Below are 26,264 nucleotides of genomic sequence, written 5' to 3'. Positions count from 1 at the left end.
ATAGCCTCTGGAAAGTTGAACTGCTTTTGAACAACAAAAGTCAACTCCTTGAACCTTCGCCCCTTTTCACCAAGAACATTCTGTGTACGTGTGGCACCATTGATAATCTCTGTATGCATGGGCGTGACACAAACCTCCATAGCAGAATATCCATCCTCTGCAAGCTCCGGTGTAAGAACCTCGTTCAACTCCGCAAAAAACACTCCATAATTAAATTCCGAATGATTGTCGTCATCCAAATTTTTAGTATAGCCACCATTTATACTAATTGCTATTATTGGCCCAAATCTTGGTTGGCGGCACATCATCAATCAAATCATGATCATTAAAATAAGACGATTCAATAATCTTGGGTACATTTATTTGTTGATCACAAGGTGACCAGGAACCGAACCTAAGTGGAATATCAATTTCTGAAGCATCTTTATTTTCAAATGTAATATTTTCAAGTAATTTAGTAGTTAGTGCAGATTTCATAGTCAATGATCTACTTTGAACACAATGGTTTTCAAGGCTAGAATTAATCACATAATTTAGGTTTTCAGTTCCATATGGAACCGAATCTAAGACACCAGGGCATGTTGGAGAATCCAACAAATGACCAGATAGTGCAAGCTTTTTTGCATTTATATATTGTTGTTCTGACATCTTATGCATAATATTAGAGGTTACATTATTTCTTCGCCACACAACACATCCAATCAAACCATTCTTCTCATCTATATCCTCAAAATCTTCGTGTGTAACATATTTATTGAGAACTTTCATTGTAATAACATCAATGGGGCATAGACATTGCTCAACTCTCGGAGCAGGTTCTGCATATCCTACCCTCTCCCCTTGCTTATAAGAATCAACAACCTCCTGAATGCTTGCCGAACCGTTCTCTGAGGAACCATCCTTGCAACAAATTGAAACCACCATGACTGTACGATTTCGAGAAAGAGGTAACTCCTGAAGAAACTTTTCAAATGCATCTAGTCGTACTCTTCCCTTAACTTCAACATACTTCGACTAGTCTTTCGCTGAGGTTTCCTCATCACTTTTGAAAACAACCATGAGTATTTCAACAATAAACGAATTTAATTGCATAGTTCCTTCCCAAGGTATTTCATAAGATGACGATTGAGTTGCGTGTCCTTCTTGCCACTCATTCAGACCGTCAGAATATTTAATTTTCTTGCTCCGATTTTCACTTTACCATCCTCCAATGAGCATTCTCTTGCGAGAGATAGAAAGATCATCTAATAAACTAGCTTTGCCTTCTTCCAAGTTACCTTGAAGGGTGTTTGCCCATTCTGTAGATTCTTCATTCTGAATTGTGTTAACAACTTCTGCATCTTCATTAGATTGCTCTTCCCTTGAACCTATATATTTGTCAAGAGACATTATTTCAGGAAGTTCCTTATGTTCCCTCATTACCTCTTCAGGAACAATTTCAGCTGGACTCATGTCTGATGCATCTACTCCAACTACTCGACATAATAATGTACACGATGGGAAAGAACCAGGGGAATCTGAACCATTTCCAATTTCATTATGGTCAAGACTATCCACTACACCAGCAACTTCATCCACATTAAGATCAACTTCATCTTGTTTCGTTTCACGATCGCTATCATCTTCCTTATTATCAATTTCCTTTAGATGTGTTGTAACTTCTGCATATGATTTTTCCCATTGCAAATGCTTTTCTTGAATTTTACTAAACTACAAAACTCATTCAAGGTGAAAACTTAATGGCATATTGTGCAGCAGACAACGTTCAAAGACTCGCATGGTTATATTGTGCGGTGGATAACGTTCAAAGGCTCGCATGGCTCTGATACCGTTGAAGCAACAAAACTTGAAGCTTGTTGACTTTAACATAAAATGCACAAAAGGTATTTGCAATAATAATTTATTATATATATATAAAATGTACAATATGTTGAATGTTACAATGAGGCCCTGCTTATATACCTAGGCAGGCGACCTTTCACGATTGGGCATGTCTTTTAGACACGCCTTTTCGCTTAACTAATGACTATTTAAGATAATCGTCATTTTATTATTTTATATAATTTATATTCGTAACAAACCTTACCATTGTAGAGGATCATCCAAGAAGCATCAAGAAGTCATCATTGATCATCATCAACAAGGATGTCACCATCAAAGAATCTAAAGTGATCTCCCTCTTTGTAGGGTCAAAGATCATTCTTGAAGAGAACTATTGAAGCATAAAAACTGATATTGAAGCAAGAAAACTGATAGCTTGGAAACTTGAATGTAAAAATACACAGAGGTATTTAATAATAATAATTTATTAATATAAAAAATGTGTAAGTGATGAATGTTACAATGAGGACCCGCATTTATATACCTATGCAGGTGTCCTTTCGTGAATGGGCATGTCTTTTAGACATTCCTTTTCACTTAACTTAATGACTATTTAACCTAATTAATATTTGATTATTTAATATTTACATTTATTTTATTTATTTATTTGTTATGAATTATATTCATAATATAGCCCCTTCCTTCAGAAGCTTTGTCCTCAAAGCTATATCGCTGGCAATTGTCTTTGCTGTTGTCTGGGCATATGGAAGGTCTACGTCAATGGTGGCTCGCTAGTAACTCTATTTTGAGTCCAAGGTTGTCTTCCCTTTTTTTTATTGAAGATTTTTTTTAATAAGTTTTTTTTATAATAATTTAATTAATTAAAATATATTAATTAATTAAATTATAATTATAATATATTAATTATAAATATAACTTTATATAATAGTTATAAATATAACACTATATATATATATATATATTTTTTTTTTTTTTCCTGTAAAGTTTTTTTTTATTATATATATATATATATATATATATATATTAATTCTATATACGATGAATATAAATATTATATAATTCATTTTTTTTTAAACGAGTCAATTTGATCTGAATTTTTTTTGAACCGGTGTTGTCACGTCTGTTGGTCACGTTCGTTGGCTAAGCCTTCGAACATTTTAATTATAATTACGACCTGAAGCTTCTCACGAACCACAGTTCTTAAAAGATCATGAATAGAAGAATGCTATCGAATGCTGTTAGAATAAAAAGAAGAAATGATATTATATAATGCTGTTATATGAATGCTGAGAATGGATTCGAACATCTTCGCACTTTTGCACACCTCTTCACAGAAGTGGTGCTTCCACGTTTTAAGAATTTAAGGAGAACTTCAGTGTCACAAAGAATTCCTCCCGCCCTTATCACCATAGCTGTACTAACATCCAATGCAAGTTGCGCAATTCTAGAGTGAATGCACTGAAATATTTTGCATCCCTTCTTCGCACAAAATAGTGGACCATTGCTTTCATTCTCATTCTCATCTTCATGAGTAAAATGTTTAAACATTTGAACGATCTCTATTATTATATCCACGCCTTCTCCTACCAAATTAGCAGCTGATGGACCTTCTATGAATAGTAAATCTTTGACAAGGAAAACACCCTTTTCTAGGGCTTCTGAATTATACTGCGCATCTGCTTCGGCCTCCAGCAGTTGTGCCTCGCTGGGACCTGTCATGTCTTCTGATCTATTAATTTCTCTAGTGATGCAGATAATTATAGCATTAACTAGCACATGGGAGCGAATTAAATATGATGATGTTGTGATCCGAAACTTTTGCAGAATAGAAATCCCGTGATACAAGTCTTCACTGCTGATATCCTCTACACTAACACTAGAAAATTTCTTTTTAACAATTCGACGACCCGTAACTGCTACTATACGTTCGTACGTTTTTTAACCAAGGATTAGCTTAGCTTCAACGTTCATGTCAAAGAAAATTTTAGAGAACAATTCCAACATAAAGGATTGGATTTTGGCATAACTTTCGTTATTAATATAAGCATGTTCTATCATTTTAATATAACTTTCAATCAAGACAATTTGCTTAGATTTCACATTAGGGCAACTTTCTACATCACGGATGTCCTCCGGTTTCAGCCCTATAACATCAATCGCCTCGCTGATTTCCTTACACACATCACATGCACTTTCTTTCATTTCTTTTCCTATTTTATTGTTCCTCAGAGGCATCGTCATTTGAATAATGCATTCGTTTAAATATCTGAAGCCACCTAAAGATCTGAACATCTCTATGTTCTTATAATCAAACTCACAATACAAGCGCAATATGTTAATTTTTTTCCATATCACCAAACACTGCTCTTGAGTTGTCACTTTCTTTGGCAAAGATTTCCCCAAAATATCCAAATATTGCCTCATCTCTCCCTCTCCCACTTTGGTTGCCATGGGAAGTAACAACTTTTTCTCAAGAGCCAATGATGGTAGATTTTCATTGACATCTTCTTTAAACAAGGATAAATCTAATATCCTTTCATTGTCAATATCTACAATAGTCTACTCTTTCTCCAGAGTCATAGATGTTAGTTTTTCATTGACAACTTCTTCTTTGTTGATATGATATTTTACATCTCCTTGTTTCTCAAGATAGTCCTCATCTTGATCTTGTTTCGTTTCTTCATTATCGCTATCATCTCCCCTATTATTGATTTCTCTTCGACATGCTTTAACTTTTGCGTATGATTTTTCTAAATGCTGAAATGCTTCTTGAATTTTTCTAAATTGTTCAACGCATTCAGGACGTGAACGTAATGCCACATTGTGTGGTGAACAACGTTCAAAGACTTGCATCATTATATTGTGCGCCATGGCTCTGATACCACTGAAGCATAAAAACCGATACTAAAGCAAGAAAACTGATAGCTTGGAAACTTGAATGTAAAAATACGCAGAGGTATTTAATAATAATAATTTATTAATATAAAAAATGTATAAGTGATGAATGTTACAATGAGGACCCGCATTTATATACCTAAGCAGATGTCCTTTCGTGAATGGGCATGTCTTTTAGACATGCCTTTTCACTTAACTTAATGACTATTTAACCTAATTAATATTTGATTATTTAATATTTACATTTATTTTATTTATTTACTTGTTATGAATTATATTCATAACAACTATCTTCATCAAGGAGAAGCTTGCTATTAATTATATCATCATCAAATTCAAGGAGGCATCAAGTGGAAGAAGCGCCTTCTCAAGTAAGTATATTTATGTCTAAATCTGTCAAATTGTCTTTTTGCAAGGAAAGCAACAAATTAGTTGGGGCTTCAAACCATCTTGCATGCAAGAAGAGGACAGATCTTAATCTCATTGAAAATGAGGTGATGGATCATGTCAAAGGCTCTATCACCAATCCAACGAAAGAAGATGCTCAAGCACTTGCAAAGGATCCCCTCATTCCATATGTATCTAAACTCGACACCTGAAAAGAAATATATGACAAATTTGTAGAGATGTTTTCTGTAAGCACTGCAGGAGAAGTTTTCTCTTTAAGGCAAGAACTCTACAAGCTAAGGATATCAAAAGAAGAAGGGATAATCTCATACTTTATGAAGATATTTGAAATAAGGGATCAACTTCAAGATCTGGGAGATGTCTGGCAAGGAGATGACCACTGTAGTACTAAATGCATTACCAAAAGAATGGGGTAACTTTACTTCAAGCATCAATGGGAAGAGAGAAGCTACTCCATTCCAGGATCTATTGTCTCTATGCAAGATTGAAGAAACCAGGCTAAAGGCTAAAACTGATGTGGGGTCAAGTGAGCAAAATCAAGCATATGCTACTATGACAAAGATAAGAGGAAAGTCTAGACCTCAGAGAAGGAAGAAGAACCTAGCTAAGGTTCAACGATATGGATGTAAAGAATATGGGCGTTACAAAAAAGATCATCCCAAGCTCAAGAAGGACAATAAAAGAGGTAGAGAAGAAGCCCATATCATCGAAGAAGTGGAGGAAATTGAAAAGAAGAAGTCCATGAAAGAGGAAGTAAAAGATCTCTATTACGATTGAGATAGGCTTCCTCATCTAGTTCTTTTCAAGTTCTTGCTTTCAAGTTCTCTGTTGTAAGATATGGCTATCGTAAATCACTAAGGAAAATGATAGGATACATGATGGCATCTTAACCGCATTAGAAGCAAGAACTCGTGACATCATCATAGAGGAACATGAAAGATAGTTGAAGTCTATGGCAGTCACCCATGGAAGGATATAGCTCTTGGAAACCTCATTAGAAACATAAGTGGTACTTATGGGAAAAAGAAGAAAAAGTCATCTAGGACAAAGCTCATCATACATCAGTCAAAAGGAAACATGTGTTGAATGAGGATACTTAAGATCCTCTATTGGAATCTTCATCAAAAGGTTCACCAATCAAAAGAAAGCAAGGGTTTCATCAAGAATTCCAAATTGGGATGATGGTATGATGACGAAAGAAATGAAGCAAATCAAGGGATTGAAGTTCGTTCAATCAAGTAAGTCTAAGATAACCTAAAGGAAAATGAGGTATGTATGCTTGTATTCAATATTATAGAGTCATGTCATATGGTTGCAGGTAACATGGATAAATGCTCTATCTCGAGAGCATGATCAAAAGAAAGGATCTCCTCCTTTGAAAGGATGCAGGAAGGCATGGGTCACACATTGTCTAGATGAAATCAACATAATATGTCCTCATATGGAATATGAGGTGGTTGACAAATTGGAGGAACTATGACTGGAAGTTCCTAAAAGGTAATATGTGAAGGAAGAAAGGAAGAGATCATGAAATACGCAAATATGGAAAAAGGCAATCAACATCCGAGGACTGAGAGATTTGACTAGGATATCTCCATGATAGATATGAAGACTATGATGAAGTCTGAAAAAGAAAGGGAACCTGGACAATATATATCTTTGGGAGATGTGTCAATGTGTATGCAGGATGCTGATCTGAACTAGAAGATGGCATGATGAAAGACCATCACAAAGGTAATTTTGATTTAGTGTTCATTCCTTTATTTTTGAATGATATTTGGATGAGCTTATGCAGGGTTGCCAAGGGAAGATCCATGGATATCTTCCACCCATGATGTCCGTGTAGTAGGATGAAAGATCCTTAAGGAAATATGACATGAAGAAGGCACCATGGCATGAAGGAAGGCCATATATGAACAGATGGATCACTTTCCGATGAAAGGAATAATGACATGACCAACTCATGGATGAAAATGATGGATGGTCTGTGCCCTACAAAGAAGTTCCAAAACATGAAGACTCCTAAATAAAGAAAAGAAGTTCATGACATTGTGAGGAGGAGTTCTTCAAGCAGCTGGTTGTCCCATAATCTCCACCTAAGGAGCTGTTGTAGGTCCCTAGCTAAGAGGGAGCCTGCAAAACAAGTTTCTAACTTGGTAGAAACTTGGAAGCAAATTCCTAAGCCAAGAGGGAGGTTAGGTACATTCCTTCAGTAGGAATGAGTACATTCCTTCATTGGAATAGGTATGTCCTCCCTAATTAAGAGGGATAGGTAGACACATCATTCTTGTCTTCTCTTGGGAAGACAAAATGGAGGATTGGGTAAACATTTGGCATCCAATGCTCTTTGAGGATGAGTTAGGGCATCCAAGATAAGAGTAGTTGTAGAGGACCGATATTCTTTGACGACTGGGCATCCAAGATAAGAATTGTCCTTGTGGAACATACTCTGACAGAACTTGGGTGGGGTATGTTTTGAGAGAGACAATGATGAGGGTGTCTATACATCATTTGTCTCGCCATCATTGTGCTATCTTGTGGAGAGATAGAGCTGTTAGTCAAGGCCTTGCTATGTGACAATGCTGGTTGATATGATGCTATATAGATGGGTTACCAATCCGACTCTTCTTATGAGAATTCTTCAGATTGAGAGTGTCCAAGTACCTTGTATGGATTATGAATACCTCCCTAGTTAAGAGGGAGTGTTGAAATATGTAACTAGGTTCGGTCTTGACTCTTCATAATGACATATGGAATGTTGATTTTATGTATTCAATGAAAAGAGAAATAAATTTAGAATTATTGTTCTTGAGGCATGGAGTTCATGTTCAAGGGAAATTTGTTTTAGGTCAGGCTCCCATTGAGAGCTTCTAGGATATGTCATTGAGTCTATAGAGTCAAAAGAATTTTTGTCATTGTTGAAATTTGGTACCGGAGGACAGGTGGTTCCCTAAGGCTTTGATCTTTGGCCTAGGGAAAAGTGTCCAAAAGAATTTAATTTTTCTCCTAAAGTAACTTTATAATTTTTTATAAAGTTAAATCTAATTTTAAAGTGACTTTAAGTGATAAAGTTACTAAGTCTAATTTTAAAGTGACTTTTATAAAGTCAATGAAAAATTAGAAAGGAAAAGTGACTTTGGAAATAAATGACTAAGTGGGTCTTTATTAAAGTGGGGTGAATTAAAAAATAGAAAGTGAGATTTAAATGAGTATTTAATCTCAGCCATTGATCTAAATCTATTTCAGCCATTGGATTTAGGGATCACCCAAAAGTCATATAGGGTTGGGTTAAGGGAGGAAAAGGAGGCAAAGATCATTCATTCTTTCATGAGCAGATTGGGAGAAGGAGAGCAAGAGAGCAAAGGAGATTTCTGGACAAGAAGGAGAAATAGGTAGCAGTTTGGCACACATACCAAGGCAGCACTTCAGCAAATCCGTACAGCTCAAAGAACAAGCAGAAAAAGACAGTTTTTGTGAGCAAAATAGTGGAAAAATTGATTTTCAGCACGAATATCGAGGACTGTCCGTACAAGTCCGTACGGCCGTCCGTACAGTCCGTACGGTCTGTACATCCGTACGGTTCGTACAGCACGTTCAGCGATTTTCCAGATTGTCTGTTAGCTGAAAAACATATAAGTTTGCTTGCTGGAAAAATTTCTGTTTTGCTGATTTTTGCTGAAAATTTTTTCTCTCTGTAAAAAGGCATTTTCTAGAAATAAAGAAGAGCTCTCAAACTGGTTTTCCCCAAGAGTTGTAGGGGGTTTTTCCAGGGTCAAGTTGACCAAAAATATCAGTGTTTTAATGACTGTTTTTGATTGCTGATTTTTAATTCTGCAATTTCCAGCATTCTGAAAAATTTCCAGAATTTGTGTTTTCAGCAATATTTATTTTTTTTCAGTCTGTTAAATGTATGGTTATGGGAATGGGCATTTAACTACATGGGAGAAATAAGGAGAAACTGAAAACCGGGGTGGGAAAACAGAAAATTTTACAGTCAAGTATGAATAACCCTTCTTGGGTATGTTACATATTTATTTGAGTCAATATGAGTCTAAAATTGTAAAGGGAACCCCTCCAAGATCAAGGATACAAACCACAAGTCAAGTCGGCCTGCCAAGAGATGTTGTCCTATTTTGGAAGCCGAGCAATGCCTATATAAAGGAGGACTCGGCCTCTCTCAAAGTATACATAGAAGCAATCACAAAAGTTCGATCTAGCAACAAGGAGTCATATACCATAGCAAAGGAACAACAAAAAGGAAGAACGAAAAGAAGAATTGTTTTGGGCCTGTTTTGAGACATCCTTTCCACACATGTGATCTGCAACTAGGGCACACTTCTCGGCTAAGATTACAGTCACCATAGAAGGCTGAATTTCGGTAGAGGAGGAGTCATCTTGGAGGTCGAGTGGTTGAAGTAAAGATATCTCATCAAGTGAAGAAGAAAGGAAGGCAATTTCTCCATTATCTTGACTACACAAATTGTCTAGGGTTTCTGCAGTTAAATCAAATTGCAGACAGAAGATTGCAGGTCTGAAAAAGGAGGTCGAAAGAGAAGCCATCATCATTAGAAGGCTTGTTTGACTAAAAGTTGACTTTGTGCAAGAAAAAGGTTCATCAGATTGACTTGATCTTGGAGGGGTTGTGGTCAAGGGTCTTGGTCATGGTCTTGGTATTCGTCAATTGAAGTCTCTATAAGAAGAAGATTTCGTTTGGTTTTCCTCTCAAGTGGGAAAAGTTTTGGCCTTGGCTGATCGCCTATATTCTGTGTCTCTTGTCCCTTTATTGTTTATGCTTTGGTAGCTGTTTGATGAAGAAGAACACTATAATAATCTAACTAAAGAGAAGATCATAATCTAATGAAGTAAAAAGCATTCACAAGAAGTCACCATTACTAGAGAAATCATCTAATCTTGATGCCCTAGATTTCTCAACATATGATGCCGAAACACATGCATGCTGCTGCTGCAGGCATTTAAGTCAGGTTTTTCTAGCTGTATTCAAGGTTGAATCAATTCCCCAAGTTTTCTCAAAACTGTCATACTTAGCTGCTCAAGTCTTTGAAGGGGTAACTTAAGGATCCCTTAATGGTTACCTACAAATTTGTGTGTAACATGTTGGATACTAGAAAAACAGATAAGATTGTTTTGTTGTACCATCACAGTTCATGTCAGTAAGCATTGTTTCTTTCTTCAAATATATTTCAATATATGTGTGCTCTTTGAGTGGATTAATTTCTCTTGGCGTGTAAAATATTGTAAGAATTGGTTCTTGAACCATTTGGTTCTTAACAGGGTCTGTGAATTTGCCTGTTACAGAGCTTGTCTGGTTTTTCTTTATGTATTTTTTTCTCATCCTTTATTTTCTTTTGTTTGCAACCAAGCAAGAATGGAAGACATTTTGTTTTTCTTTTTCTAATTGGAGATTTGTATCTTTAATATTGTGACGAAGTATCTTTTGACATTTAATACAGATTTATATGTTAACATGAAAAGACTTCCTTCCCTGTTGCCAAGTAAAAGAAATGCAGAACAAACGCAGAATGCACTTAATATGTTATCAGAGTGTTTCAGGTATTAATATTCATTTTGTATGTTATTGTGGCTAGTTGACCTGCAAAGTCAAGGTTAATATTATGCAATCTTTTAATCCACTGATCATTGAGCTTAAATATATGTTTGCAGATATGGTGTTTCTACCACATCTTGTAGAGCTAAGATTCTTGTACGGTACTTTGGAGAGGATTTGATTCAGACGAAATGTGGATTGTATGTCACTTGCCACAGGCTGTGCTTCATATTAGTTCTTTTGTTGGTTCATATCTACGTCTAAAACATTCTAGAATCTAGATCTACTTTTTGAGCATCCCCTAAACTAGCAATGATTCTATTAAAAAGATAAATGCCACTGCATTAATTTCCTTATGTTGGAGTATGTGGGCTAGACTTATTGGGATTTTGGATCACATTGCTGGTTAATTGGGTGGGCTTGAGGCCCCATTTTATGGGCAGGTAATTAAAAGTTAAAACCACCCACAGACATACATATATGTTTGAGGCCTTAATGTCATTGTATATCATTTAAAAACATCACCTATGAATTAAGCATTTATTTGAGAGGAATTTTAATAATTTCTCGACTATATTCTGTGTCCTTTTGATCATGTGTACTGGACTCTATTTATTTGATGGTGATTATTACGTTATGGTGAATTATGGTTTCCTATGAGCTAAGTTCAATACCGTGAATTCTCACGTTGTGTTAGAGCATGCTTTTATAACACTTTAAGCTGTGACAACATCGATAGTTAATGTGTTTAGGTGGCTACATTATCTACCATTCTATTGGTTTGTAATAGAATAGTAACAAAATAGTCTTACCATGAAGTGAGAGCGGGATTTGGGAGAAGTCCTTTGCAAGGAAAGCTCGGAGAGTCTTCCATACACAGATATTAATATATATATTTTACCTATTATTATGCAAATATGTTCAAGAAAAGAAAAAGGCGCATAGTGCCAAATTAGCTGCAAAAGAAATCATAGATTTGAGGCCTACTTGTAGATAAATAATACATTATTAAGAAGTTTGTGATGTCATCTATAGTAGATTAGAGTATCCATTTAGTACTAGTCTTAAGGGCTTTTGACCAACAATTAATCGTTTAGGAGTTAGCTAAACTCAGATAGCATGAAGTAGAATAGGAATTGAAGTTGAACCATATAACATCAGCCATCTAGTGATTACAAATGTTGGACGCATGAAAATGGAGAATGGTTTTAGATTAGTGTATGATGCATTTCTCATTAATATGATACACATAAATACATGATTTTATGACCTTTGGGTTCATCTTCCAAGGCCTCTTGGACTCCTTAAGATGTGAGTAAAATCCTTCATGTGCTGCGAGGGGGCCGTTCACTAGTGAGTATACATCTGTGACTAATGGAAAGACTCCATTCAAGTCATTTCTGTTAGAGTTGATTATTACATTGAAGGACTTTTATTCATACAAGTGTAGAGCACCTTCTGAATACCATATACAATCATGCCATGTTAACCTACAGTGAAAGATGCATTGGAGCTGTGCCATTTTTCTTCTAATTTTCAATCATTGAACCATTTTCTTTGTTTGCCTATGCAGAGATAATATGGGAAAAACTTCTGATAGCAAGCATATTATGAAGCAATTTTTGATTTTTTTTTGTAGCTTTGGTTGGTATTCAAGTTGGCCTTGAAAGAAAATTTAAAGGAGGGAAATTGATTTTCAATTTTAATATTAAATTACTCATGTAGGCTCCAGAAGCCCAAGTCTGCCCAGCCAAAAGTCACACCGCTTGGACAGCCTTAATTCACTATAAATAGGGCATTCAAAATTTCGATCTACTCATTTGTACACACACACAACACTTGTTCTATCTCTCTCACACATGTGAAGGAGACTAAGCAAGATGCCGAGTTTTCTGAGGAAGGAGAAGATTTTCTGTGGCAGATGAGTTTATCCACCATTTAACCTCACACGTGTGGCTACAACAGCAGATTGTTTGACCAAATTTCTGGGCAAGTTTCTATGGTCTGTTTTGTTGAATTTTGTAGCTTTGGCCGGTCTTCATAATATTCTCATTTGTACTTGTAATATTGAAAAATAAATTATATTTGTAAAAGAAAATTTTGAGGCATGTTCTTCATGCCTGCAAGAAAAAGAAAAATATTTATTTTTGTTCGTCAATGTTGAAAATTGGGGCAGCTATGGGACAAATTTCCCATGAAAAACCCTACTGCCCCAAAGGAAAGCCCATTATGTCCCAAGAAGAATTGTAATGTCCCTTCCTAAATTATTTTGGAACATGATTAATTTCTACATTTTGGGGACAATTTTGGAGGTGACGGGGCCCATTTCATTTTTATTAGAAGACTTAGGAGTTAGAAGTAAGTTACTTTGGGATTTTGTTAGTAGCATGTGGGGCCACCCACACAAGGAAATACACACTTCCTAAGCCAATGGTTCGAAATGCATGAGAGGGAAAATCAAAGGCTTTGTGAGGGACCCACGAAGGAGGGAAAAAGGAGCAAAAAAGGCTCCATGAAATCTATAAAAAGGAAGCAACACTCTTCATTTGACATCTTTGGCATATGGAATTTCTTCTCAGTTGCTCAAGCTGCTTAGCTGGGTCACTTGCTGTTTAGCAAGAGTTTTCGAAGCGGAGAACTCACCCTTTCTTCGGTGGACTTTGAGTGCCACCCTAGAGAGGTTCATCCATAATCTTATGGAGGTGATTTTCAGTGTGGTTTCTAGCATTTGTATTTAGTGTCTCCAGGTGGTGTGTATTTCTGGAGGACGCAGTAGGAGAAACTGAGTTGTCATTTTGGGATTCTTCAGGGAAACTTTTTCCGAGAGAAATTGCGAAAGAGAAGCTCTGATGATTTGCCGCCCTTTGGGTGAGTTTTGGGTATGGAGGAGAGAGCTAACATTTAGTGGAAATTTTGCACTTCCTGGGCCAGTGCAGGAGGCAGAGATTGGGCATATGTGGGAGGTGGAGACTCAGCCATAGAGGCTGATCCTTGTCGTGGGAGATAAGGGAATCATTAGTGGAGGTGATTGCTAACTTTTTGGAGTGCTTGAGGGGGATTTTGCTGGTGTATTGGTAGGCAATGTGCTTCAACAATTTTGGAGGGCATAGGGCCTTTTGGGGGTCGATTTTGGGAGTCAAAATCAGGCCAAACCATTTCTAGGTTTTCTGAGAGGATTTTGTGGTTAAATTTTCAGAATTTTCCAGATGATATTCGAGCTTGAAATCCTAATTCTTATAACAAGGCGAATTGCTAGTTAGCTAAGGAATTTGCATCATTTTGTGGGTTTGACTTTGGCTTGGAGATGGGCCAAACTCTTTATGGGTTTTTCTGAGTTTTTGGTGGAGAGCTCAAGGTTAATTTTGCAACATTTTCTAAGCACCAGAGGTGGGGTTTCTAGCAGTCCCATTTCAGCCAGCAGTACAGTTTTCTGGGCAGCGCAGAGCATCATTGGAGCATTTCTTACAGTATTTGAGATTATTGTTTTATAACCCGGGTTTTGTCATGCTTGACATTGAGGCAAGCCTAGGTGCACTTCTTCATACTATTATACTTGCTCCCTTGGATTAATAAAATGGTTCACTGGTTCTTGCTTCTGGAATTTTTATGTGTATTTACTGAATGTTTAAAATTTCTGGTGTTGTATTTGTTTTTTCTTTACATATTACTGTTTATCCAAGTTTGGAACATTACAAGAATGCAAATTGGATAAAAGGAAAAATATTGTTATTAATTAATGTGTCAAAACTATTTGGCGCAAGCTATCATCAAATTAATATGGGCAACTGATCTTTAAGGTACGTGGTATTTAAGGATTTAATTATATTGAGATGGGCTATATAGTGAAAATATCATGTTGACCTTCCATACTTGTTCTTCCGCAGCGTCTTAGAACCATGCACCTTTGAAGAAGCTGCGATGGCCATACCTTGGATTTCTTGATTTCTAGAAGAAATCATACCTTGGATTTCTTGAAGAAATCATATCTTGGATTTCTTGAGGAAATCATACCTTGGATTTCTTGATCTCTTTTGAGGATGATGACTTTTTTCTCGGGCAGCAAGAGCATCTCTTCTTCTATTGTTGAACATGTTGTTGTTGAAGCCACAACTGTTGTTGCTAGACCTTGGAGCACCTTCATTTTTCGGACATTCTCGAGCAAACTGACCATGCTTGTGGCATTTGAAATGTTGAACTTTTGATACTTCCCTTTTATATCTTCTAATGGAGTTCTTGAATACTGGAGTAGATCTTCTTGAATTAGATGGTCCTCCTTTATCTTTCCTCTTCTTGGCTTGGGCATAGAAGGAAGTGCGCGCTCCCTCTTCATGCTTTTGAATTCTACCTTTAGAGATCATCCTGGACTCCTCTTGAGTGCATTTGCCCAATAGCTCATCAAATGAGGGAAACCTGTCATTATTGGTTATGGTGGTAATAAATTTCTTCCATGTCAAAGTAAGACCTCCAAGGGGCAATCAACGCCAACTTTCTATCAGATAGAATCTCACCAACAATCAAAAGTTGATCCTTCTATTGGGATATCCTCATGAAGTATGATTGAATGGTCTCCCCCTTATACATCTTGATGTCCTTGAGTTCATTCTTCAAAGAAAGAATTTGATTAAAGTTGTTGACATCATACATCCCAACCAACTTATTATACATTTCCTTAGACTTCTTCAACTTTGAAACATAAGTGATCAAATTATCGCTCAAAGAATCAATAAATAATAGGGTGATCAAATTGACACCTTGTGCCATGCCAGGTTGATTGGTAAGGAGATTGTGGGGTTAGTGAGTTTGCTTCACCCATAGAAGAGGCTGATTCACAAGCTTCAATTTCTTTTCATAGTAGTTGCAACAATGACACAAGCTTCAATTTGTTTTCATAATTTTTTTCATAATAGTTGCGGCAATGACCTATTTTTGGATCTTTAGCAGTTTTATGATTTTATCACAATTAACTTCCACAACTAAGTAAATTTGTCCAGTATGTACAATGACAATTTCTTTATCTATTAGGTCCGAAATTTTGTGGATTCCACTTGCCAAGGTAAGGGTTTTTTCCTTGCAATCATTGTACTGTAAAAGTCTTATTCAACCTAGGTGATGAAGAAATATCAACATTCTCCTTGTTCTTTGCATTAGAACTTTTATTTTGAGAAACCAATGCTTCAGGGTTTGAAACTAGATGGTTATGTAGTTCAGCCTTAATCGCTAAAGATGCATGTTCTTGATTGGAAATTCTACACAAATTTAGCTCTGGCAGAAGAGTGATATCACATTTCATATTTTCAGATCTAGCCTTATCTGTGTCACCCTAAGGGGATCCTAATTCAAAACGTTCAACATTATTTTCTCGGTTAGAACATTCTTTAATGTTAGTTCTTTTCATATCAATGTCGACTTCCATTTTAGGTGTTGAATCCGGAGTTTTGAAATCCTTTAGGGATTCTATAAATGGTATTTTTATTTGTTTTAATGATTGTTGAATTTTACTTAATAGTTCAATTGGAGAGATATGATATTCGCTTAATTCCATGATTTCATGATGTAAACTTCATGGCATTTTGTTCAGCAGATAACATCCAGAGGACCAGACGGCTTTGGTACCACTGAAGCAACAAACATAGAGTTGTTATGCTTTTAAATGTAAAATACAAAATGTATTGTAAGTAATATTTTATTAATAAGATGAAATGTACAAGTGTTGATTGAATGTTACAATGAGGGACCACTTATATACCTAGGCAGGTGCCCCTTCATGTCCATGGACATGTTTTTAGACATACCTTTTCATTTAACTAATGACTATTAAAATAATCATTACTTTGATTATTTATAATTTACATTTATTTTTTATTTATTTTATTTTATCTAAATTATATTCGTAACACTTCGATCATATCAACAAGAAGACTTCTGTTTACACATGTGAAGGAGGATACTTGAAGTTGACTAGTGTAGTTTGACCATCTTCATATGTGTGTTAGCAACGTTGAATTGGCATTTTCTGGGCTGCTTTGAATTGAATGTTTGATTGGTTATTGGACTGAATATTTTGAGCATCTTTGACTGAATGTTGACGAAATCTCTGGGCAAAAAATTGGATGTTGATCGAATTTGTTTGACTAGGGTTGGCTGCAGGTCAACTGACTGTTTGACCGAATTTTTTGAGAGTGTTTCAAGGCCGAAATTCGGCCTCCTTGATTGAAGTTGACCGGGAGGAGCAGAGGTTGAAATTTGGCATGTTGGCGAGACTTGACTAGTAGAACAAAAGTTTGACTTTTCTCTCTTGTTTAACTAGGTTTGACTTGGAAGTGGTGTAATCAATTTGACTTTGTTTGATTGGAATGTACATTTGATTATATTGGAAAATTCTCCTAAGAGAAGGTTGCCGGGTTTTTCCTGGGTTTGGGATATTCCAGGATAAAGTTTTGTCTCCTATGCATCATTATTTTGTTGTGATCTGTACTTCCCTATTGCGTTTAATGGTTGATATTTTCTGAATTACTTAATGACTTGGAATGTGCTAAAGAGAAAAATTGTATCATTGGAAGCAATTATTTGGTAGAAAATTGTGCTTGTCACAATTGCACCCTAAAAATTAACAATGACTAGGGCATCCACTTTTCAAACATTAACTATTTTCATTATGAGGTGAGAAAATAAACACAAGGACTGCACAATTAGATCTTCCTTATAGGTTTCAAGATAACAATTTTGCATAATATAATGGAGTAATATTTCAAAATAGAATTAGCATTTAGTCATGGCACAAAATAGTAACCCTACTAGCACAAATCCAATATGCAAAATATTGAAGATAAAGCACAAAACCTACAAAATTCTCCAAGAAGCACTTCTTTCAACCCTAGTGAAGCTTCTCAATACAAAACACCATCTAACAAGAATTTACACCATATAAAAGTCACATCTTTGCCCAAGTAATGGAAAAGGACTAATTCACACTCTTTGCTTGAGAAGAGTGATAAAAGGTGTGATGATGAAAATGGAATGAGGTGAGCCTATATTTATATGAGACTTAGCAACTCTCATTTCCACTAATTTACAAATGAAATCCCTAATACAAGTTTATTTGAGTGTTGGACTGTTGAAATATGTAACTAGGTCCGGTCTTCATAATGATGGGTGTAATCATGATTTTATGTTATTGATGTAAAAAAGAAAAATAAAATTATTTTGTCATACCCGAGTCATGGGTTTCATGCTCAAGGAATTTTATTTTTATAGATGAAGCTCCCATTGAGAGCTATTAGGATTGGTCATCAAGTCATAAAGTCTATTGAGTCAATGTCAAGTATTGAAGACCCATTTGGGTATGTTACACATTGTAAAAAGGAGAAGTTATTTGTGTCACAAACCCTCCAAGAGCTATTTGGCTTCAAATAATTTATTTGGCTTCTAGAGCTATTGCAAAGGCTTGACCTTTCTTGTTTGCATAAGAGAGTTTCTCTCTTGTTGCATGCATTTGGATTTACATTGAATATCATTTTTTACATGAAACTATGAAGCTAATTTTGTCCTGTTGCTTGCATTGTGTAGATTTAGAGGATTGGAGAGCTGATTTTTGCATGTAAAAATCATTTCTAATTTTTAAGATTTCAAACGGCTTCTCATTTGCTCCTCATTTGCTTAAATTTTCAAGGAGAAGTTCAATTTTTCTTGAATACTATTGTAGAGTTTCTCCCTTGGTTGAGTTGGGGCCTTTGACACGCTCATCATTGTAACAAAGTCTCTAATAAAAAATTAGTTTTGCTTGTAGGACCTTGGGAGATTTCTCCAATGGTATCCTATCTCCCTGTTTAGAGGGAGGCTTCTCTTGGGTGGATTGACTTTGCATGGTTCAAACTCACACACTTCATTCATTTGCATGGATCTTTAATGTTCTAACTTGCTTAACTGTAATAACCATTCACACACAGAACTAAAATATGAAATACAGAAGCCTGAAGAATTAAATTGGTACTTACCTTAACTGCTGCTGATTCTGCTACTGAACTGGTGAATCTGCTGCTGGTGATGCCGTGGCTATTTTGATCCACTCTCCGGGAGACCAATACCACCCAACCAGACTGAGCAAACCTAGCTGCTCAATCCAGAAAGCTGCTCAACAGAAGCTCTCTGTCCCTCCGTGCCCAGAACCTCAGACGGCTTAAAGCTCTTCCAATAGATAATTATCTTCTCCTGGTTTTCTCCTGGTGAAATTCTGCTTCCGGTTCTCTCTGCCCCTCTCTGGTTTTTCTCCCCCCCCTTCTCGATCCAGGCTGCTGGTTTTTATCTCCGGGCCTGGCGGTGGCCGCCCTCCTACCTGCAGCCACCGCCTTCCCTCGACTTGACACACCCTCCATGCAATTTAACTCTCAGATCTTTTCCTGGCAAAGGGCGCTCTGCTATAAATTCTTAGTTGGTTGGACGCGCCCCCTATTAATGGATCCTTTAATGGTTTTTTTTTTTTTTAGGTATGCTAGCATAGGTTGTGTTTCACGCTTAGCATATGTATACTTGTAAGTTCAGCCATATATCTTTATAACCTTTAAGTTATATATATATCATAAAGTTCCATTATATAGTATATAAAATTTATATTATAAAGTACAATTATGTATTTTGTAAATTTAATATATATATATTATAAAGTTTAATTATATATTTTATAAAATTTAACTTATATATGTTTATAAATTTAAATTTTATTTATAAAACTTAACACATTTATTGTTTAAATTTCATCACATTTGGTTTTATTATAAGGTTTAAAACTTTATATAATGGATCAATTTAGCTGGGTCGTTACATACACCCCCCCTTCTGAGAACTTCGTCCCGAAGTTTAGAGTTTTAAGTTCAAGGTTTTAATGGACATGACCTTTTCTATCCCGGTCCCCAAGCTATTCAAAATGATCCTATCCTCCCTAATCTCTTCTGCTCCCATCCTATCCGTCCTCTACTGGAGTATGCCATGGCGTCAATTTTACTGACCTAACCATTCATAAACACTAAGGTGACAACGTCGGTTATACCGACCTGATTCCCAGTAGGCATCCGGCAGTCATCATCACACGTCTAGGGGAGCGTGACTCGCACAGTCCTCCCATGACTCCAGGGTTCGGAGGATAAACGGTGGGTATCACCTCCACCCCTCCCAATAGAATTAGGGCTACTACCCTATCATAGGATCACTTTGAGCTTTAATTGTTCTGAGGTTCTGTCATCACGTGGTCATCTCGGAAATTGGATCATTTATCTGCAATCATACACTTACCCATGCATTTGTAAAATGTGCATCAGCATGTTCAAAATAACTCATGTATTATTTACATATGTCACTACAGCATAACATATTTTGCCATATTCCAAGCACGTCTTTTGGCGTTCATCTAGAATGTATTCACTTCCTTATTTCTATCCCATTGATCATACTAAAATAAAATAAATCAGATCTACAATTTCTTAATTTTTATCAGAAGAAAACTTATTCAACTGTCTTAACTTTACTTCAACATTCATAATTTAGTAAAATAAATCACCTATATTGTTTTGGTATCCATGTACCAGCAGGAATTAAACACATATTATTTTGGTATCCATGTACCAACAGGAATTAAACACATATTATTTTGGTATCCATGTACCAGCAGGAATTTAAACATATATTATGCCACAAAATTTCATGTTTATCCATAATCATTCAAAATGTTTTTGAGTCCCTGAGTGTAGTGAAGTAAATATATACTAAACATAGTGTAAAGTTTTTCAAAATGGACATAAATTAGGGTATCTCTGACATATGTCCTCTGTATTCTCCCAAGTTGCTGATCCAGGACTATACTTGTCCCATTGGACCTTAACTTGGTCCACCAGACGGTTCCTCAACTGTCGAACTCTACATTCCAGTATACGTAATGGTTCGACCGTTATGACTCCCTCGTCCGATACCTGCAATTCTTTCCACTGGATGTTATGAGATAGATCAGCTACATAATGTCTTAATACAGAAACATGAAATACATTATGAATTCTATGCAGGTGAGGTGGCAGGGCAAGACGATAGGCAACAGGTCCAACTCTTTCCACAACTTTAAATGGTTCTATAAATCGGGGTGACAACTTTGTCCCTTTTACGAATCGAATAGTACTTTATTTGGTTTGATGCGGACGAAGACTTGGTCCCCTACTTCATACCTCCTATCAGTTCGGTGAGCATCAGCATAACTCTTTTGTCTATCCTGGGCTTCCTTTAATCGTTGTCTAATCTGTCTGACCTGCGCTTCCATTTCATGGATTAATTCTGGTCCTATTATCACTCGATCTTCTAACCTGTCCCAACTTAACGGTGTTCTGCAAGGTCTGCCATATAAAGCTTCAAATGGAGGCATCCCAATCGAACTGTGGTAACTGTTGTTGTATGCAAATTTGACTAAGGGTAAATACTTTTTCCAGTGTGATTGCTGATCCATTACATACATTCGCAACATGTCTTCAAGTACTTGATTTACTCTTTTAGTTTGCCCATCAGTCTCAGGATGGTAAGCAGTGCTTAAATTTAGCTGAATACCTAAGGCTGTCTGCATGCACGTCCAGAATCTGGAAGTGAATCGCGAATCTCTATCGGATATAATCTTCTTAGGTACTCCATGAAATCTGATGATTTCATTTATGAATACTCTAGCTACGTCAGCAACATCATAAGTATCTCTTACCGAAATGAAATGGGCGCTCTTTGTTAATTTATCCACCACTACCAGAATGGCATTGTGTCTTTGAGAAGTAAGAGGTAGTCCAGTGATAAAATCCATAGAAATGGTCTCCCATTTAGACATAGGAATGTCGCGGGGTTGTAAGAGGCCCGCTGGGTGACGATGATCTGCCTTTACTTGCTGACATTCCAAACATTTTGCAACAAATTGAGCGATATCACGCTTCATGCCTGCCCAAAAGAAGAGTTTCTTGGTATTCGCATACATTTTCCCTACTCCAGGATGAGCACAATATACTGCTTTGTGAGCTTCCCCAAGGATGGTATCTCGAAGATCTTCATCATCAGGGATGTACATCCTTCCATGGAATCGTAGGATCCCATCGTTTTCTAATTCATAACCCTCAAATTTAGATTCTTTTGCCTTAATTCCCTCAAGACTTGCCCTCACCTTTAAATACCAGCTGTCTTTTATAAGACGATCCAATACTCGTTGTCTTAAGTCCACTTTAATGGGTATGAGAGAAAATATTCGGGGTCTCCTGCTTAAGGCATCGGCTACTACATTTTCTTTTCCCTTAATATATGATATTCCGAAGTCATATTCACTTAGGAATTCGCTCCATCGTCTTTGCCTGGCATTTAAGTCTTTTTGGGTGAACAAATATTGTAGACTTTGATGGTCGCTTTCAAGTGTAAAATTTCGTCCCACCAGATAGTGTCTCTAGATCTTTAAAGCTAGCATTACAGCGGCCAATTCTAAATCGTGAGTAGCATAGAGTTCTTCATGAGGTTTTAGCTTTCTGGAAGCATAAGCTATCACTCCCTTATCCTGCATCAACACTGCACCCAGCCCTTGCTTGGATGCATCAGTACATACCGTGAAGTCTTTGCCCATATCAGGGACTCTTGGGATTGGTGCACTGGTGAGTAGTCTTTTGAGTTCAGAGAATGCTTTATTACATTCCTCTGTCCACTCATACTTAACACCTTTACGCTGAAGGGTTGTGATTGGCTTTGCGATTTTGGAGAATCCCTCCACAAATCTCCGGTAATAACCTGCTAAACCCATAAAGCTTCGTATCTCGTGTGCATTTTTCGGTATTGGCCATTCCATGATCGCTTTTACCTTCTCAGGATCTACTGAAATCCCTTCACCTGATATGATGTGACCCAAATAATGAATCTTTTCCTGAAAGAAAGAACACTTGGACAGTTTTCCATATAACTGACGTTCTCTAAGGCAGGACAATACTATCCGCAAATGCTCTTCATGCTCTTCTTCATTCTTGGAATAGATGAGAATATCATCTAAAAAGACTTGTACAAATTTATCAAGATACTGACGGAAAACACTGTTCATAAGATTCATGAATACGGCTAGCGCATTTGTTAACCCAAATGGTACCACAGTAAATTCATAGTGCCCAAAACGTGTCCGGAATGCAGTCTTAGAGATATCACTTTCAGAAATCCTTAGCTGATGATACCCTGATCGAAGGTCAATTTTTGAAAAGACAGCAGCTCCTTTCATTTGATCGAAAAGATCATCGATTCGCGGCATAGGGTATTGATTCTTTACTGTAGCTCGATTCAAGTCTCGATAGTCTATGCATAATCTTAAGGATCCATCTTTCTTCTTCACAAAAATTACAGGAGCGCCCCAAGGTGAGGTACTGGGCCGGATAAGCCCTATATCGAGTAGTTCCTTCAACTGGATTTGCAATTCCTGAAGTTCTGGAGCTGTCATTCTATAAGGCGTTTTAGAGATCGGTTGGGTACCTGGCTTTAATTCAATAGTGAGATCCAATTTTCTTACCGGGGGTAATCCAGGTAGTTCCTTTGGAAATACATCCGGGAACTCGGCTAACACCGGATATTGTTCTAAGGATGGCCCCTTTTCTTGGCTTACTTCGTGAATTGCATAAGCCTGACAACCCTTTCTTAAACAACGCTTCACCTGCATTGCCGAAATGTAGCGTAAAGAAACTTCCCTCTTGATTCCTTGAATTTGGATTACTTCTCCCTCGTCGTTTATGCCCAGAATCCTTTTTCCATAACAGTCCACCCAAGCTTGGTGAGCTTCCAGCCAATCCATACCTATGATAAGATCATACGTTCCTAAGGCTGTGACATAGACTTTTAGTTTAGTTGAACAGACCCCTAGGTCAATTTTGCATTGATCCACACTCAAGCCCACGGTTTGGAGTTCTCCTGAGGCCATTTCCACTTGGTGGAAATCGTTTTGTCTACGAGCTGCCAACCCACATTTGTTTAATGCATATGACGAAATGAAACTATCTGTGGCACCAGTATCAAATAAGATTTTGAGTTTTATGCCATTGATAATACCTGAAGATTCCACTACAGTGGATTGATGGGCTGCTTGGTCGTGGTTGACTACTGCATGAATTCTATGATTACTTCGATTGGCTGATACCGGCTCCTTCCCAGTCTTATGCAATATATTCGATGAAGCTTCTGGGCAGTTACGCTGGAAATGCGGCCCCCCACATCCCCAACAATTGAGCTGCGCTGATCCTCTTGAATCAAGGTGTGAATTTCTAGAGAACGAGCCGCGTCCTCCCATGTTGATTCCTCTCACACTCCTTCCTCTACCGGTAGTCCCTCGCGATGCCCATGGTCTGGTGTTGGACGATTCCGCGGCTATAGTGTTTACAGCCATGGGAACTCTTGTCCCCATACTTGGGGTAAACCTGTTACCGTAAGGTGGCCTCGAGCTACCTCCTCTGAAAAAGTTCCGGGGAGCCTTCCCTGGAAATCCTGATTGTAAAGGCCCTGCTGGCCCCATATCCTTTTTGATTCCAAGGTGCTCTTCTGCATAATGGCCACATTCGACTGCCTTGGCTACAGATGATGGTTTCCACATACTTACCAAGGCTCTGATGCGAGGATTTAACCCAAATATGAAGCGTTCAGCTTGACGTTCATCAGAGTCTAAGTAGTGAATGTATTTTACCAGCTCCATAAACCTTATTTCGTACTCTTCCACCGTTTTACTTCCCTGAATTAGTGTATGAAAGGCTCTGGCTTGCTGTTGTTGAAAGTATGGAGGTAAATACTTTGCACGGAACCTTTCCTCAAATAGTTCCCAAGGAACATTATCCGATGTAAGGTGCAGATGCTTTTCCAGATTTCCCCACCAAATCAAGGCACTTTCCTTTAGTTGAAACACGACAATCTTTGTTTTTGCTGAAGGCGAATATTCTCTTAACCTAAAGCACCAGTTCATCCCTTCCAACCATGCCTCAGCGTGTTCACCAGTTCGACCTCCCGAAAATTCTGGGAGTCTAATTTTCTGAAGCTCTCTAGAGATGTCTTCTCTCGATCCTCTGGGCTCCAAATTATTTGGTTCTGCTGAACTGGTGGCTACATGCTGAAATTCCTCTTTGTTTTTAGCCTTAGCTGATTCCTTTAATGTCTCCAATAAGGCTTCCAAAGAGTTCATTATCACAGTCAACTCTGGCGTTGGAGCGTTTGATGTTGACGGTGGTCTTGGTGGTGACGAAGGTGATGGGGATGATGATGGCGACGGTGGCGGCATTAATGGTGATGATGTTGCCTGGTCACGTCGTCGTCGCTCATACGTCCTTACCATGGTAATGGTCCCTGAACACACAATAAAATTTATATATATAAAAAATTTGAGGTGGATAACCGAATTTTAACACACAATTTTCTTTGCAACATCACATTTATAAATGGGTATAGTTTTGCTATTTTTACCCGCTAGGCGGATCTTACTGGTACCGAGGTCAAGGAGGGTGGTCTCGCGACCTCCTTGTCCTAATGCAGGGTATTCTATCCTAATATGAATAATGCAGAAGTGTATGTTTATTAGCTCCTAAGGTAAGACATCTAAAGTTTATTTACCTAATAACATTCACAAAAATGAAAATGTTAGATGTCTCGTTTATAATGTTCATTGGTAACATACTTGTCATACCCCCCAATCTGACTATTACATTTAAGGCGGTCATATATATCTATCTCCCGAATATATTACTTGGATATGGATTTAATCCAAAAGAAGGGTTGTGTTGTTTCCATATTCGTTTGACCTTTAGCCGTAAAATTTACCATAGACATGACCTGATTAAAATCTAGAAGAGGCAAAGTTCATCAGTGAATCATAAAAGTAGATTGGATTTTAAGCGGAGGACAACAATGATTTATGATTTCGAGAACCAGTTCTGTGAAAATGGTCCCGTCCAAGGATGTATTTAGTACAATTTCGTTCTCTAATTGAGGTTTTGGAAAGTATATATATATACTAGACTCCAAACCTGTGGAACAAATCCGACTTCTCGCTGAAATATTCTAAATAATTTGTATGGAAATAAAAGGTTAATGATTTAAAACTGTTTATATATAGTCACAAAATTAATTAGATAACATAAACTATATAATTTTTACATGATTGGTTTTCTTCCTTTCCTATGTGAGTAGTCAGTTAAACAGGGTACTTCCAGCATTTCAAGTGAGAGGATAACATTGATCACATCTCATAAATTGACTTGAAAAACAGTGCTGATAGAAGCAAAATGAAGAGAGCTGCATGCAGAAGATAGAGATAAAGGGAATTTTTTGTGAATGTGTTCAATCACAAGAATTACAACTAAAATTCACCTGAAACAGGCCAGAAAAGGATGTGATGATGACAACCCAAGTTGAATTGACATGATAAGATGATAAAGAAACTCACAAACAACTTTTCGTTGAATATAAAGAACAGTATTTCAAAAACAAATGGCATACTTGAAAATGTTTTTTTTTCAATAGTTGATTCCAATATATATACTAATCGATTTTT

The 26,264-nt window shown here is 37.0% G+C and overlaps 1 protein-coding gene across 1 annotated transcript in view; it reads left to right on the top strand.

Annotated features, from left to right (window-relative positions):
* LOC149199599 (ATP-dependent DNA helicase Q-like SIM) overlaps positions 1-26,264 on the top strand; it is a 391,868-nt gene that overhangs the window by 188,146 nt on the left and 177,458 nt on the right. The window contains exons 12-13 of the mRNA XM_089400631.1: positions 10,617-10,716; positions 10,828-10,969. Of these exons, the coding sequence (XP_089256757.1) occupies positions 10,617-10,716; positions 10,828-10,969 (242 nt within the window). The remainder of the gene's footprint in view (positions 1-10,616; positions 10,717-10,827; positions 10,970-26,264) is intronic.

The sequence above is a fragment of the Pinus tabuliformis genome, chromosome 2_1 (assembly GCF_031772625.1).
Source record: "Pinus tabuliformis cultivar Carrire ecotype Pingquan chromosome 2_1, CPIR1, whole genome shotgun sequence".
NCBI lineage: Eukaryota > Viridiplantae > Streptophyta > Pinopsida > Pinales > Pinaceae > Pinus > Pinus tabuliformis.
This window is presented reverse-complemented; position numbering and strand designations above follow the sequence as displayed.